The sequence below is a fragment of the Onychostoma macrolepis genome, chromosome 21 (assembly GCF_012432095.1).
Source record: "Onychostoma macrolepis isolate SWU-2019 chromosome 21, ASM1243209v1, whole genome shotgun sequence".
Lineage (NCBI taxonomy): Eukaryota > Metazoa > Chordata > Actinopteri > Cypriniformes > Cyprinidae > Onychostoma > Onychostoma macrolepis.
In genome coordinates, this window is record NC_081175.1 from 22,583,582 (window position 1) to 22,601,288 (window position 17,707).

The window sequence follows — 17,707 nt, forward strand, 5'->3', positions numbered from 1 at the left end:
ATGCTGATTTGCTGCTCAGGAAACATTTCTTATTATTATCAATGTTAAAAACAGTTTTCATGGAAACAGTCATACATATTTTTTCAGTATTCTTTAATGAATAGAACAGTATTTACAGTTTTTTGTAACAGTGCAAAAGTTTTTACTGTCAATTTTGATTAATTTAATGCACTCTTGTAGAATAAAACTATTAATTTCTTTCAAATAATATATAAAAAAATGGACTAAAAGGTAATGTGTGGCACATTCTATACTTTTACAATGCTTAATATTTGTAACAACCCAATAAAATAATTAGTCTTACTTTCAGGAACTGAAGTTGGAAAACATTCTTTTTAAGAATTTTAGTTCTTCTTAAGTGTTACCTTAATCTTCAGATTCTTTTTTTTTTTTTGAACTACAAAATATTCTTTTTAGTTTTTAGTTAGAAAATAAGAAAACAACAGTTAAGAAGAATTTTATTCTTAATGTTCTGTGAATCCGGCCACAGAACAAGATAACCATGGTATATGTAACCTCTTAGTTATTTGGTTGACAAATGACACGTTCAAAATGCCCAAAATACAAAATGTACATCCTTTATGTTATAAAAATAGAAATTTCATACAATGAAATACATTCAGCCTTTTTTTCAGCGAGTATACAGTTAAATAGCAGTCATTCTGTGATATTTACACTACTCATTCTCTCTATAATCAGTTCTTTCTTTCAGTTCTGGCACTGTTCGAGGGCAATCTTAAATTGGCCAATCTGGATTATTTAAGGTCCGGGGCAATTTCCTTTTCCTGGTGCTCTTAGGTGGGATCTGGGGTTTGTAGTCTTCTCCAGAGCCAAAGTCCAGGCTTTCCTGGGTGTCCCTCCAATTGTCCGGGCAGATGGGAAATCCTCTACGGAGTGCAACGATCTGCTGAACACTTTGTTCTGCAACTCTGCGATGTCGTTACGAATGTCAGCCATCATGAGTAACAGGAAGTCAAAGGATCCTGGCGGGCCCTGAAATCACAAACACACTCAACATCACATGAAATTCCAGGTCGCTGGAGTAAGAGTTGTCCCACACCCACATGATTAACAGAAATGGGCATTAAGCAATCATGTAAAATACAGATGAGTCACATTTTCAACATACTGTCTGTCTTTCTGTATGAGCTGTTTCTCTCTTCCTGTTGAGCTTGGATACTTGATTTACAGTAACTTTTCAGAGTTTAGTTTTCTTTAAACTGTGTAAACTGGAGGTGACTGCCGTTGCACCATAGCAGCTTGCAGTTGTCTGCACTGCCATCAATTATGGTTAATTAAGCTAAATACATGAATAATAAAACATAACATTCAAATATTTACCCATTTTGATTTAGCAGAAGATAAGTCTTACCATTTAAATTAATATAATTTTTTTTGTTTATTTATTATTTATTTTGAATGTTTTAAGGATTTTGTAGAATAAATGCATGCAAAATCACTGAAAATAGAAAAAAAAAATTACCCATTATTTCAAGTTTCCTATTTCCAGTTTTTGTACGCATTTATTAAAATAATAATAATTTATTATTTATTAAAATACGAATCATTTATTATTATTTTATTTGATAGTTTATGCAATTATCCTTAAAATAACAAATAAATGAAAAATTCGAATGATAATAATTTCAATGGTAAGACTAATAAAATTTCTGCAAAAGTTCCCATATTTTCAGTGATTTTGCATATATTATTTTAGAAGAGAAAAATATTTTCATACATAATTAATTTCAAATATAACAACTACACATACATATGGACATATAGTTAGAGAAAAAAAAACAGTTTATTTATTTATTTATTTTTTTAAAGAAGTGTCGAAACTTTTACATAAAAAGCCACACGTTATTTAAATACACAATAAAATTCATAAAACAAAAATCACACACATGTGTTAATGAAGTATGATTTTTACTAGTATTATTAATTGCTATTATTAATAGAATTGTTTTATATTTAAAAAAAAAATTATGATATATCTCAACTTTTTTAACAAATGTAATTTGATTTTATTTTAAATAGATTTTTCTTTATTACTGTTTTTTAATAATCTATTTTTCTTGTGGCACACAACCCTTATCCAGTTAAATATAAAAAGGCACGGCAAAGTTTGTAAGGGGCAGAAGAGTTTTTTTGGTCTGTTTTCAAGAAAAATAAATCCTCTAGACCTGCTTTTGTGAATAATCGCAATAAGATGTCTGTTTTAGTGCTTTGAGAGGGAGACAGACAGATAGACAGATGAAGAGTGATCAAAGGTAAGAGTGAGGAGACTAACACAGACAATTATATTTCAGACATAAGAACCATGAGAGAAAGTGCCATGATAAGAAGTTCTTACTGGAGGTCCGGAAGGGCCGGGAACCCCTCTCTCTCCCTGGAGAAACCAAACAAATATTTGGGTTAGCAGGATTACAGTAAAGAAGCCATGAGAAGTCCAACGGGACAGTTATTGCCCGCTATCTCTCAGTAACACGATCACATGTGAGAAAACAAGCCATCGCTGGCCATCTCTACTCCATCGTTCAGCATCTGAATCATAACCCACAATGCAATATAAAACCAAAAGACAGAAACAAGTTTATTCAGCATCTGAGTGTATATATAAATGTTATCTTAGCAATGTTTCTGCGCACCATTTGGAGCTGGTCTCTAGCTCATTTGGGCTGAGGTATGGCAGTAGGTACCACACAGATATTGACCCCTCTGTGGGGATTATGTAGGGTCAGGGTTCATGGAGAGGTAGTAAGCGGCCCAGATGTTTTTGATTTGTGAATACAAAGCCACAAAAACTTTCTATACAAACATGTAACAGAAGTGCACACACTATACACGGAGCAACCTTGAACCTCTGCAAGCACACATATGTCAGAAAACAAACAAAACATTAGAAAAGTGTGCTTATGTAGGCCTGAAACCTAAATATGTGAACATAAACGCTTCTGGCTAAGCCAGCTCGGTTGTGTTGTGTTCTGAAATGTCTGAAGGTGCAGTTCATAAAGCGACACAGGTATGTTCTGAATTATCGGCGTTGATTTGAAGGCCGTGAAGAGTTTACTTCTAGCCAGTTTTCTCTTGTAGATCAATTACGGACAATCAAGGGACAATCAATCTGGTTAAAGTTAGTTAAACCGTTGACATATTTATTGCTAGCTACCTGAATAATAACATCCGTTTTTTTTTGCACTGACTAGGGGTGTAACAATACACTCATGCCATGATTCAGTTCGATACATGATATTGATCTCACAGTACCTTAAACAAAGCTGAAATGGTTTAAATAGTTTATTTATTTATTTTTATTTTTCCCTCTAAAACTTATGATAAACAGTTAACAAAAGCACTGGTCATTAAAAAGTTACATTTTGGTATTACCGTACGCGAGGAATGGACTACATACATTTTAAAAGTTTTAAATATTTTTATTTATATATATATATATATATATATATATATATATATATACACACACACACACCTACCTTACACCTTAAATAAAATGTAACCTTAATTTAATAATAATAATTAATATGAAAGCTAAAATGTGTGACCTTCTGGGTTTACCTTACTTTATGTTTAATTAAATCTGTAAACTATACATAATACGTACTGTCGCTATCAACAATACATATTGCTACATTTTTGTATTGCAATATATTGTGAGAATATATTGTTACACCACTAGAATATACATTTAAAGGCAACTTTTTACCTCCTCAGTAATGCAAAAAATATCATATATGCACTTGCAATATCTTGAACATTTGCATAACATTTCTTTTTATAATTGTGAAAAGAATGTTTCTGGTTTCATTTTGAGTTATATTTAGTGTATTTTAATGTAGAGTTTGTCTATAAACCAGTCTCCAAGCCTAGTCTAGTTGGCTTTAAAAGACCTACCTCAATTCTTCTATAACTTGAACAACTTTTATATATATTCAATATAATATTTAGCAAAAACTGTCCAGTTTTATTAAGTGTTTTTAGACCATGAGCTAGCAGGTAACGGTTAGACTTGAGAATGAATGACAGTACAGTACTATGCTTAATATCTTTAAAATATCTGTAGTTCACAAACTTTGAGAGTTAGCCTATATATAAAAATATACAATGATATGGTAATATAAATATATGATATCAAAGCTTTAAAATACCATGATGATCTGTGGTGTATTGTGAAATCCCTCTGTGTAATTTCCCTCAATATTTGGACTAATCATATTTGCCATTTCAAGAACGTAATAAGGGTGTTTTGACATTCTAAAATATCTGCAATTCATCCTGCCATCTATGATGTCATATTTGAACATTTTGGCCTTTGGTCATCGACCTGACGCCATCTAAGAGTTTATTTCATTAGTGATCGGTCACCATTGATCTTAAACATCTTTATCCTGTTTTTCCAAATATTTGCATTCCACACATGGAAAACAGCCCTTGGCCACAGCTTTGAAAAGTAGAGGACAGAGATAAAGATAGACAGAAAACATACCGTACCTTCATGCCATCTCTCCCTGGAGCCCCGGGTGGACCCTAAAAACACACACAAAAACATCCTGATTAAACACACAACCACATATCTTTTAAAAAATACTTGACTTTTTGCCCATCAAATATATAGGTTTAATTGTTTATGACTGCATAAGGAAAAGATGTATACTTTATTATACTTTTATTCATCACCATTTTTATCAACAGTTTGCCTTCAATATGTGACAAATAAATGTATAAAATAAACAGATATTCCATGTGGTTTCTCAATTAATATGAAGTCATGAAACAGCAAGCAAACCATTAGAAAAATGCAGTTTATAAAATGTTTTATTGTTAAAAAGTCTTCATTGCGCTGTAAAAAAGTTTATTAACGAAACCTGCAGATTTAGAATAAATACATACATACATATTTAAAAGTACCCAAAATATACAATTGTTCATGTTTAAAATTTCAGTTTAGAAATATAATATAATCGTTAAAAATTTCTTTATCATGCTGTAGAAATATTAACTAATAAAAGAGAAAAGAAAGACATAAAGAACACATGTAACTGTTAAAAAGTCTATCATGCTGTAAAAATATTATATTGTAAATAGATTTTTATTTTTTATTTTGAATGAATGACTGAATGAATGAATTTATGCTTAAAGGTTCATCTCTGAAAAGGCTTCATAAAATAGCTTTTTATCTGACCAAAACCATATGACAGCTAAAGGCCAAACTAAGGACCCTCGGCTCTCCAAGAAAGACATTTTTATATTCATTGAATTATAGATTTGATGGTCCTATTCATTCAACTCTCAAATATTTTCACACATCAAATCATGCCTGTCAAGATCTCTAGGGCAGATCTGAGCCATATTTGTACCAGAATGGAAAACATGATTCATCAATCTAAAAATACTGCATTGAATTCTTCATGCGGGTGATTAGAGAGAGCTGTGTTCTGGGCCAGTGGCAACGTCAACGGTCCTTTAGTAAAGACACAGAGTGCATGCGTTCATGGCTGGAGCGGTTGTGACAGACAGGGGAGGCCCATAACTACACATGTTGGGTTTAAGATTTGTATTTATGCACATGCAAAGATCCCACAGACGCAGCTCCTTAGACAGCGTTTTCCAAGAACACTGCATAACTTCTCATTTATCAAATTAAAAACTGAAACTTTGAGCACTCTCAAACTAAATTCATGTTATGAGCTACGACTCCAGAGCATTGAAGGGCTCACGTTTCTAGGATTCATAAATTACTGCAATACTTCAGCAGTATTTTTCTTCATTGACGACTCGTGCTTCAGCGATGAGGTCCAATGCATTAAAAGCAAAAGGTCGACTGTATCGGACGGGTTAACAGTTGGCCTCGAGAAGCACACGGGCCAAAGAAAGCAACCCATGTGCAGTAACGCAGTCAGCCTTTTCCCTGTTATTGCCATTATCATTTGTCAACATCCAGAGGTAGGATGAATGCTGTGCTCTGGTATATTGAAAAATGTATTGTTTCTACACACACAAACTATAAGAAATGTTTGGCACACAACCAGCTTTCTGGAAGGAAATATATCAAGCAACAATCAAAAAGAACAGGGGATCAAACATGATAAAGGAGGACAGATCCTGTTAGAAGTGCTTCCTGTTACCCGTCCTATTTTCCACCCCACCTGCAAAGACGCCCCCCTTCAGAGAGTCATAGGTCAGCCAGCTGAAGGTCAGGGGGTTTGGGGGACACGTGTTCAAACGCCGGCCAAGGCGGAGGTGACCCAGCTAGGCATGAGCCGATAGCACAATCTGGAAAGCTGAAAATCTGCTGCCTTATAGCAGCTAGACTTGCTATTAAAGTCACATCTCTACTAAATCTTTACTAACTAAATAAATATTAAGTAATTTAAAGCAAATTAAAAAATAATAGATGTATTAATTTATCAATGTTAACATTAAAATGTATTTATTAAAATTAATAATAAAATTATTGAATAATAATATATATAAAATTATTCACTAATACATAAAAACATTAGGTAACACTTTATATAAGGACCAACTCTCACTATTAACTAGTTGCTTATTAGCATGCCTATTATTAATATATTGGCTGTTCATTAATACATATTCTGCACGACCATATTCTACATCCCTAATCCTACCCAATATCTAAACTTAACTACCTTACAAACTATTAATAAGCAGCAAATTATGAGTTTGAGGCAAAAGTCGTAGTTCGTGGTTTGTTAATGGCGATAATTCAACCTTAAAATAAAGTGTGACCAAATATATTATTATATTATATTATATTATATATTATTATATTAACATTAAATATATTCATATTTAATAAAATGTTAATTTTAAATGACTTTTAATTTTAAAAAGTTTCAACGTGATATTATATAAAGTGTTAACGTGATATTTTATAAACTTCTATGACACTTTATGAACTTTCCAATCTCTAATTTATTTAAATGAAATATTAAACAAAAATTTTAATGAAAAATGATATATTTCTTAATTGATAACATTAATATTAAAATGTATTAAAATAATATAAAAATATTAATACAATTAAATTACAATTAAAAATAAATACAATTATTTAATTATTTAAATACATTAAAATATTAATGTTATCAATTAATAAATGTATTAATATTTAAATCTTTTAAAATGCCATTTTAATTCAAAATAAAGAAAGAATGTTGGTTTAATTCATTGAACTTAAAGCCACTTTCATACTTTATTAAAATTTAAAATGTATTTTAGTTAAATACTAATATTTACTAATTAATTAATTTAGAAATATTTAAATATTTAATAATAATAAATGTATAATTTAAGAGTATATTTACACTCAATCAGTTCTGTTTTTTTATTATTATTTTTTTTTTTTATAATATCTTTAACAGACATTGGGAAAATACAAGAAATACAAGAAAAAAAATAATACGTTGGATTGTTTTGTTTTTTTTATTTTAAATTTGGGCAACTTTTAAATGTGGTCCTAAATGAAACATCAAATCTGTTCTAATTGGTTGTGATTGTGTCCATCACAACGCAAAGAAGAATGCAAAGTCTGTATAGTAACGTCCTGAAACCACTCCAACACACCCTGGCATCATGGTGGGGCTGTATGCCCAAGCAATCGCCACAGACATTTGTAGCTGATTTGTACTCTAATGATATAATTTGCACGAATGATGGGATGTTACTGCAAGCAATCTTTGAAATTGAAACTGCGTATATAATTTTTTTGGCGGGGTCACTTTAATATGGCACAATGATTAACATAAAAAATGTTAACGGTACTTCACGTCAAAAAAAAAAAAGTGTGTCTTGGCAGAGCATTAAATGTAAACAGTTGGTAATGTCTAACGTGTGTGTGTGTGTGTGTGTGTGTGTGTCAAAATACTGGATCAGTCCATTAGGCCTTGCAGTGTTACAGCGTGATAAATTGACAATATCTCTTTACATAAATCTAGATTTGTCCCAAGCAACCGTGAGAAGCAGGATATTTTGTTGCAATCTCATTGGTCCACAAGCCAACAACCACATATGCTAGAAGTGTGAAGACTCTTTAAATGATATGAGTGCAAATGAAACCGATCCTGCACCTGCTGATCCAGTTTCACTCTTACAAGGCTGCTGAAACTAAGAGCCTCCCGTAAAAGCAAACACGAAGTGGAACTGCATCCAAAAACAAAGAATTCCATGGCTACGAGAGCTCAAAACTGATTATGTCCCAAATGAGACCAGACAGTACAGATTTACTCAGCGTTCATGACCTTAGAGTAAAAATATTTCAAGTACAAATGCATCTGAAGTGTTTAAAGAAACATTCAGTGACATTTCCAGTGTCAACAACATACCGAATTGCTCAGTAGATCTACAAATATCCACGGTCGTGAACTTAAGACATTGTCTCCAGAGGCTACATACATACATGCCGCAAAGTGATGATTCGGCTGAAAAGGTTAATGTTAGAAAGCCTGTTGTGAGTCACAGCGCTTGTAATTTGCGAGTAAAAAAGTGTGTGTGTGTGATGATAATTCATTATGCCCGTCGGTCTGGGGAAGAATGTGTGAAAGAGTAATGAGGGTTAACAGTCCGTAACAGGAAGTGTAAAGCGTGTCACCGTCGAAAGCAACCACAGGTCAGCGAGCTGTAACACCTTCATGCTGTGTCTAAAATGAAGCTTAGCTCAATAAATCTGCAAACGCTGTGCAACAATGAAGATCAAGTGCAACTAACAATTAGGAAGTTACTCAGCATCTTAAGAATGTAAGTGTAATGTGATGTTTATAATCTTTACAGCAGGGGGGCTCAATCCTACTCCTGGAGGCCTGACTTCCTGCAGAGGTTATGTCTAAATGCTGTATCCCAGCAAGTCTAGATTTCCAGCACTAAGAACACACGTCACAAGTTTTCAAACACAAAAATGCATCTCTATTAACTCCTACATCCACTTCTGAAATATTGAATTATGATAATCTGTCATTTTTAGCCAAAGGCTAAGTCAATTATTAACAGTTTGAATGCTGAACTATTCATTTTGCTATCCAGATGTTTTTCTCCAAAGAATAGAGAAAATTCTTTCTGTTGATAGGTCTAGCATAAAAAAAATTATATTATATTATATTCAGTGTTGTTATTGTTAATTAGTGCAATTAAAAATTGCTTTATGTAACTTAAATAAAGCAAAAATATAAAAAAAAATACAAATATTAAATTAAAATATTATATACTACATTATATTGCATTATATTACACACTATGTATAATCTACAATAATAATACAATAGTAATGTATAGGCTATAGTATACATATTTTAAAAATTCTGTCATTTACATAAAACTGAAATATAAATAAAAAATAAAATATAAATACAAGATGAAATGTAAACTTCAATGAAAATTAGAAATGTTGCCTTGGCAACTAACTGAAATAAATTAGGTTAATTTAAATAAAATTGCTAAAAATAAAACTGAAATAAACAAATGATAAATAGTTATATAAAAACTAATAGAAATGACAAAAGCACATAACAAAATTACTAAGACTTCATTCAAATAAATACTATAATAATATAATAGTATACAAATAATACTAAAATAACAATAATTAAATTATAGTTTTATATATTATTTTACAAAAAATATTGGCACATAATAAAACATGAATTATTATTATTATTATCATTATTATTATTATTTTGATATTTTAGCTTACATCCACACACACACAAATAATCAGCCTGGCATACAGGGTAAATCAATTTTCACAATAAAAAAAAAAAAAATTAAAATATCGCCTATCCTTTTGAAAGCACCTTACAGAAAACGGTGTCTTAGTCCCCCCCCAGTGACGCGACCATTACAAGAAAAATAATATTTTTCAAATACTGTTTACTTTCTTATCATTTAGCTTCTTCAGGTGTGAACAGGCCTTTACTCAAGGTCTCAAGGGTCATTTAACAATGTGTTATATGAGCACTAGAACTAAACCTTAGCACGAAAGTAGATTTCCAGGCATAGAATAGAGCATCCCCTCCATTACAACCTTGAATCTGCTTTAGTACATCCTTTAGTAAATCATAATAAATGTGGACACCCATCTAGACTGATGTTAAAGAATGTAAACGACAGGCCACCCAGATGTCACAAAATAGATGCTGAGCCAAAGCGAGTTATCTTCATAGAGCTTAATGGTGCGGTAGAGACAAACGGCATTGGAAAACAACACCACTGAACTGTGTCCCACGCGAAACATCAAAAATTAATGGAGTAGTGCAATCAGATTGTATGCTTATGCTAGGCTAATTATTATAGATACTGGAAAATGAACTAGAGAACATTAATCCTCAAATCTGACACTTTAGATACTGATTACAGCTGATAAGTGTTTGGGTTACTTATGAAGACTGATACGTACCACTGGGCCGCGGCGCCCCTGTTTGATATGCGACAGGTCCGGTGAGGGTCCCATGGGCCCCATGTCGCCTCTAGGACCAGGCATGCCTGGTGGCCCCATTTGTCCTGGGGGACCAGGGGAACCTTTGGGCCCTGGGCTCCCTGAGAGAGACATAAAAAGAGACAGGTTTACAGAAGAGTGGTATTGGGAAAAGAATGGAGAAATGAAACAGAATAATAAGTAGCATATTGACAAAGCTCACCTGCAGGTCCAGGTGGCCCTGAAGGTCCAGGTAAGAACGAGTGAGCCATCATCATCTTTTCATTGGTCATCTGTTTATTGACCTCTGTGTTGCTCGGCAACAAGGCAATCTGATGAAAGGAGAGTTAAACAAAACACACAGATCATTCAGGGACTGTCGGTTTTACAGGAACAGTAACCCATAAATGAAAATAAATGTCATTATTTGCTGCTTCTTATGCCGATCCAAACCCAAAATGTTATTTCTTTGCAGTAAGAATCTTCAATAAAGAATCTTCATGCTGCAATAAAAAAAAGAAAGAAAAAAAAGAAAAGAAGAAAAAAATACTAAATATAAAATAAAATAATATAAAAAATAAAGAATATAAAAAGAAAGAAAAATATGAAAAATTAAATAAAAATATGAAAAACTAAATAAATTAATAATAATATATATATATATATATATATATATATATATATATATATATATATATATATATATATATATATATATATATATATATAAAAAACTGGAACAGTAAAATAGAAATGATAAAAATAAAATAATAGTCACATAAAATGACAAATTATATAAAATAAAATGACTAATAAAATTAAATAAACATGAAAATACAATACAACTAAATAAAATGAAAACAACATTAATAATAAAAATAATAATAACCCCCCATTTTTTTTCATTTTATGGAATTTTTGACAGACATGTCACTATGAATGATAATTTATATAAAAGAATTATAATTTTATATAATAAAAGAATTATAATTTAAACCAAAGTAACGTGAGCATAATCTGATCTATAAACTATAACATCTGTGTACATGCTGTTCGCAAAAACAGGAAATCTCTGAATTATTCAACTTGGTGCATGGACTGAGATCAGTGCCTGTCTTTTACAAGCCTTCTTTGCGGAGTATTTCACTTCAAAGGACTCACTGGAAGTATCCATTACCTGCTAACCTCTGAGCTCTGGACATCAGTACACACACACACACCCACAGACCTTTGAGGTCTCGCCACACACAGTAGATACAGCCCTAGGCCTAGCACATAAATCTGTGTAAGTGTCTGTGTCCAGCCCTTTGCAAGCAATTTAAATCTCATTTGTCATTGTTTCTGGTTTTGATTTGTGTCGGGTTCCTTGGACTGCACATATTTCAATCCCATGTTGCTCCGAGTGCCAATGTCAACCACTTATGATGCCACAAGAGATTAACAGAATTATGTGCCGAGAAGAACAGTCCAGTTTGAATAAAAGATCTGCACTATCTGAACTAAAACACTACAGTTCTGTTCCAAAACCTAGCAAACACTGGAGTCAAATGCCTACAGTAAGCTGCCTTCTAAGGCACAATCCTAACAGTCATTAAACCACATAAATGACTGATTTGGTAAGAATGCAATACTCTGTACACTACAAGAGTTCATTTTGAATTTTACTAACATTTTATAATGATATTGTCAAGTATTGAATTGCATACTGACCACAAATTTTGTGAACTTTTTGTTTTTTATTTATTAAATTTTTTATAGGTTTTAATGTTGAAGATGCTTTTTAAGCTCACCAAGGCTGCATTTATTTGTTAAAAAAAAATAAAATAAAATAAAAAATAAATCATTTTGAAATACTCTATTTCTATTTTAAAATAAAAAAAATTCTATTTTAAAATTTACTTAAAAGAATGTGATTTATTTCTGCTTGAATTTTATTTTATTGTAAAAGGTTTGAAAGAACAGCATTTATTTTAAATGGAAATCGTTTGTAATATTATCATCATTATCATCTTTATAGTCACTTTTGATCAATTTAATGCATCCTTGCTGAATAAAACTATTAATTTCTTTAAAAAAAAACACTTTCTAATCAAGTATATTTATTATCTTGAGTAAATTTTTACTGAGCTTTTCTCATTGCATTATGGAACTACATTCGCCACAAAGGCATCTTAAAAAGAAAATATAATTTTACAGTTATTTAATGGATTTCAATAATCTAATCTAATCTAAATGATCATAATTACAGCGTTTACATTGAAAGATCGCTAGCTTTTGGAAGAGAACTTGATAAGGCAAAAGTTAAAGAAAATAAAGAATTTCATTACATTTTTAAACTGAAATAACAAAAACATTAATAAATTTTAAAATAACTTAATAAATAAAACTTGAGCAAGCCGATATCTCTTCTTCCAAACAAAACAATGGGGGGAAATTACAACAACGGTCAAAGAAACGATTCGTAACAATCATATCAATGTTTTTGTGTCACCTTTGCACAGAACCATAAGCCTTGCCTCACTCTCACTAGTTCACCACATTTTTTGCTCTCAATTTTTTCCCTCATAGTCTGCTGGACCACACACACAAGAGCTATATATCACGCCGTGACCATGAGGGTGCTGAGTGGATTTGTTGACAGTCTCGCTTTGACTGCAGAACACTGACTCTGCGCCCTCAGCCCGTCTAAACCGCATCACTGCATTCAACATGATTTACTAGCCTGCAGCAAGGACAGACATAAGTCACACTACCAGATCGCTCGGCTGTTCGGCCCGTGCTTTATCGCTTTTTATTTCGCCTATAAAGTCACCAACACATCCCTTAAGACTTGTATAACCTGAGTCTGACTTGCTCGTGAAACATTGGCAGGTAGGTTCTCGTTGGGTCGACTCACGTCTACGGATGAGAACATGCATATAAAAGGAAATCTGCTGCTTGTTTTAGCGAATAAGCCCTGCAGTTGAAACTGGAAAAGGGCACCTTCTGTTTGAGTTGGAGAACGGTCATCTTCATCTGATGGAAGTCTTCACATGTGGCCGAGCACGTTCTCTCTTTCATGACGTTGTCTGACTTCTCAAACAGCGGAGCTGCAAAGAAACAACATGAATGTGGAAGTTAAGGAAGGTTGTTGGACAAAGCTAAAACGAATCAGCTGCTAAGCAAAAAAGTTGAGACATGAAGGCAAATGCTGAGATAACTGTTGGTTATAATACACATATGTAATGCAATAAAAGGTTCTCAATGAAAGCAATTAAAAAACTCCTGACTGTTTTACCTATTATGTCTATGTATTTTTATGCTTAGTGTAATGCATCTTAGCTTAGCAATATGTTAACATCAAATTTCAATGAAATCAGTGTTGACCACAGTGAAAAAGTACATTTTAGCATACTTAGTATAAAGAGTAATAATATACTTTAAAATAGTATACTTAAGAGTGAACTGAATGTTAATGTTTTAAGACACTCAATTGCATATTTACAATCAAGTTAAAAAGTATTATAGTTTAAATTTATATTAAATACAATTAGTTAAGAGTGTTTTTTGACTCGCTTAAGTAAGCAATTTCATTCCTTCAAACTGTCAAATTTACTGACAAGCATTTCTTGTAAACCAAAATAATACAATTTCTACTGAAACTGTCATGTCTTTAAATATATATTTTTAATTACACAGTTGCAATTTAGTACATTTAAAATATATTAACTTTAAATGCAATATCAGATGGTTTATCAAAGTACATGTGCTTTAGTATGTTTGTCAACATCAAAAATAAGTGTACTTCTTTAAAGAATAACAAAAGATTATTAAAACAATGAAAAATGTTTTTAAAAGTGCACTGTTTAAATACACTTACATGGCCTTTTATTTCTTTCATATTATATCTGAAAGTAGAGCAAGTAAACATACGTTTAAGATTGGAAATTCACTACAAGTGCACATTCAGTACAATTAAGTGCACTTCAAAAGGGGAATCTCCAATATGTGGCATGTATGGCTGTTGCCTATTTAGAGTGTTCTAAATCAATAGCTTACAAGATTCCATAGACATCATGGCAGCTCTCTCTAGGTTTTGGAACAGAGCTAATATTGCCATGAAACTGTGTCATATATAACTTATAACAGGGATCTGAAGTCTTGCTCAAGGTCACAATGGAGGCTCACTCCATACATGCAACATCAGAAACATACTAGCTCCTGATCAGAATCTACTAACTACTGTCATTCGGGCCAGAAGTCTGCTGAGTTATAATCACAATCACTCCTACAGCTTAGTTTGACTCACAGCCGATAACCTCATTTGATCCACACACTGTAATCTCAGTGGTCTGGAATTCCCAGAATTCCTTTTTCGTACATCTGGATTGTTGCAACCCCAAATGCCCTGAAGGTCACCTTGTTTTGCGCTCGAATTGACCCAAAAGAGAGGAAACAGCAGTCAGGAAACTCTGAATGACTGATACGCTGCACAAGAAAGCCTAAAAGGACAGAGGAGTGGAGAGGAAGGAGTGATTGATGCTAATGCTAACCGCTAGCTGGTGTCCCATGTCATTAACCGCGATGGGTCAGTGGACTTCCTGCAGGGAGACAGGAAGTCATGTCTTATAAATGTGTCAACAGAAGAGGCTGCAGAATGGATTATTATTTTTTTTTTTGTAAATAGTGAGGAGACTAAGAGCAAAACCATATCTGACATGAAATTAATGGCCCTTAAAATTTTATTTATATATATGTATGTATAATTTTATATATTAATCACACATTTTTTTTTTAAATTAATCGCGATTAATCCCACCTAACATTAAAGTTTTTAAATATACTTTTATATTGCATCACTGATACCAATACTGATTTCTCTATAAAATTTCTCCCCACTCCCCACATATTTAACCATTGACTATAGCCATTCAACATTAGAGTATAATTGAGAGCTATCAATTTTAACATTTATTAGACTTAACTTTTAATTTAAGTGAACTTAAAACAATCTTCACATAAACCCATTATAATAAATGTCATATTTACCTGTGCCCTTCAGCAGAAATATACAGAAATTGAAGTTGAAGTTATCAAACACTAAATTCTAAATCAAATATAGATGAATCCTTAAAGCTATAAAAGTTATTTTTTTCCTCTTTATCCTTTGATGAATAGACATCACAGCAGCTGGTTATTAGGTTATTTTGGCTGTTATTTCTTTAATAGCTGTCGCTGCTAAACATGACGCAGATCTGACACACATCATATTTTCTGTCAACTCTTTTTACCATTTCTGACCCACTTCAGGTCTCTATTAATGAGTTGATGAGTGAGACAGTGCTGGGCTGCTCCAGGACAGTTTTGAAAAACATTTCAGAGACATGTTTTTAAATGTGACTCATATAACATATTACATGCACGCACCGTTTTAAGTCAGCTTTAAAAGCCTTTTTGGTAACTTCATGACTAACTGACCACAACATTGCATGCACGTAGTTTATTTCGTGCTTTGATATGAAATGATATAGGCGCCGCATGTGCTGTGAGCGCAGTACCGTTTCCGCTCTCGTTTGAATCGTGTGTGCCGCTGTAGTGAAGCTGGAGCTCGCGTTTGAAACGTCTCCTGTTTGATGTGGTCATAAAGACGTTCTGCGACTGAATAAATGCACTTCTTGTCAAGAGAAAAAGTGACAGAAACAGCAGTTGTGAAAGGCAACTAGCGCCGCCCCTGCATTAATTGCGTTAAACATTTTTAATGCATTAATCTGAAAAAAATGTATCGCCTGCGTTAATGTGCTAATTTTGACACCACTAATATATATATATATATATATATATATATATATACATATACAGTGGGTACGGAAAGTATTCAGACCCCCTTAAATTTTTCACTCTTTGTTATATTGCAGCCATTTGCAAGTTCATTTTTTTCCTCATTAATGTACACACAGCACCCCATATTGACAGAAAAACACAGAATTGTTGACATTTTTGCAGATTTATTAAAAAAGAAAAACTGAAATATCACATGGTCCTAAGTATTCAGACCCTTTGCTCAGTATTTAGTAGAAGCACCCTTTTGATCTAATACAGCCATGAGTCTTTTTGTGAAAGATGCAACAAGTTTTTCACACCTGGATTTGGGGATCCTCTGCCATTCCTCCTTGCAGATCCTCTCCAGTTCTGTCAGGTTGGATGGTAAACGTTGGTGGACAGCCATTTTTAGGTCTCTCCAGAGATGCTCAATTGGGTTTAAGTCAGGGCTCTGGCTGGGCCATTCAAGAACAGTCACGGAGTTGTTGTGAAGCCACTCCTTTGTTATTTTAGCTGTGTGCTTAGGGTCATTGTCTTGTTGGAAGGTAAACCTTCGGCCCAGTCTGAGGTCCTGAGCACTCTGGAGAAGGTTTTCGTCCAGGATATCCCTGTACTTGGCCGCATTCATCTTTTCCTCGATTGCAACCAGTCGTCCTGTCCCTGCAGCTGAAAAACACCCCCACAGCATGATGCTGCCACCACCATGCTTCACTGTTGGGACTGTATTGGACAGGTGATGAGCAGTGCCTGGTTTTCTCCAGACATACCGCTTAGAATTAAGGGCAAAAAGTTCTATCTTGGTCTCATCAGACCAGAGAATCTTATTCAGGTGTTTTTTTAGCAAACTCCATGCGGGCTTTCATGTGTCTTGCACTGAGGAGAGGCTTCCGTCGGGCCACTCTGCCATAAAGCCCCGACTGGTGGAGGGCTGCAGCGATGATTGACTTTCTACAACTTTCTCCCATCTCCCGACTGCATCTCTGGAGCTCAGCCACAGTGATCTTTGGGTTCTTCTTTACCTCCCTCACCAAGGCTCTTCTCCCCCGATAACTCAGTTTGGCCAGACGGCCAGCTCTTGGAAGGGTTCTGGTCGTCCCAAACGTTTTCCATTTAAGTATTATGGAGGCCACTATGCTCTTAGGAACCTTAAGTGCAGCAGAATTTTTTTTGTAACCTTGGCCAGATCTGCGCCTTGCCACAATTCTGTCTCTGAGCTCTTCAGGCAGTTCCTTTGACCTCATGATTCTCATTTGCTCTGACATGCACTGTGAGCTGTAAGGCCTTATATAGACAGGTGTGTGGCTTTCCTTTCACAGCTGGACTCAAATGCAGGTGTAGAACCATCTCAAGGATGATCAGAAGAAATGGACAGCACCTGAGTTAAATATATGAGTGTCACAGCAAAGGGTCTGAATACTTAGGACCATGTGATATTTCAGTTTTTCTTTTTTAATAAATCTG

At 33.5% G+C, this 17,707-nt stretch overlaps 1 protein-coding gene across 1 annotated transcript in view; it reads right to left on the reverse strand.

Annotated features, from left to right (window-relative positions):
- Positions 1-559: 559 nt before the first annotated feature.
- The window catches only part of ccbe1 (collagen and calcium binding EGF domains 1), a 53,336-nt gene continuing 36,188 nt past the window's right edge, over positions 560-17,707 (reverse strand). The window contains 7 exon segments of the mRNA XM_058758866.1: positions 560-873; positions 876-993; positions 2,357-2,392; positions 4,513-4,548; positions 10,430-10,569; positions 10,671-10,779; positions 13,430-13,536. Of these exon segments, the coding sequence (XP_058614849.1) occupies positions 737-873; positions 876-993; positions 2,357-2,392; positions 4,513-4,548; positions 10,430-10,569; positions 10,671-10,779; positions 13,430-13,536 (683 nt within the window). The 3' untranslated portion in view covers positions 560-736.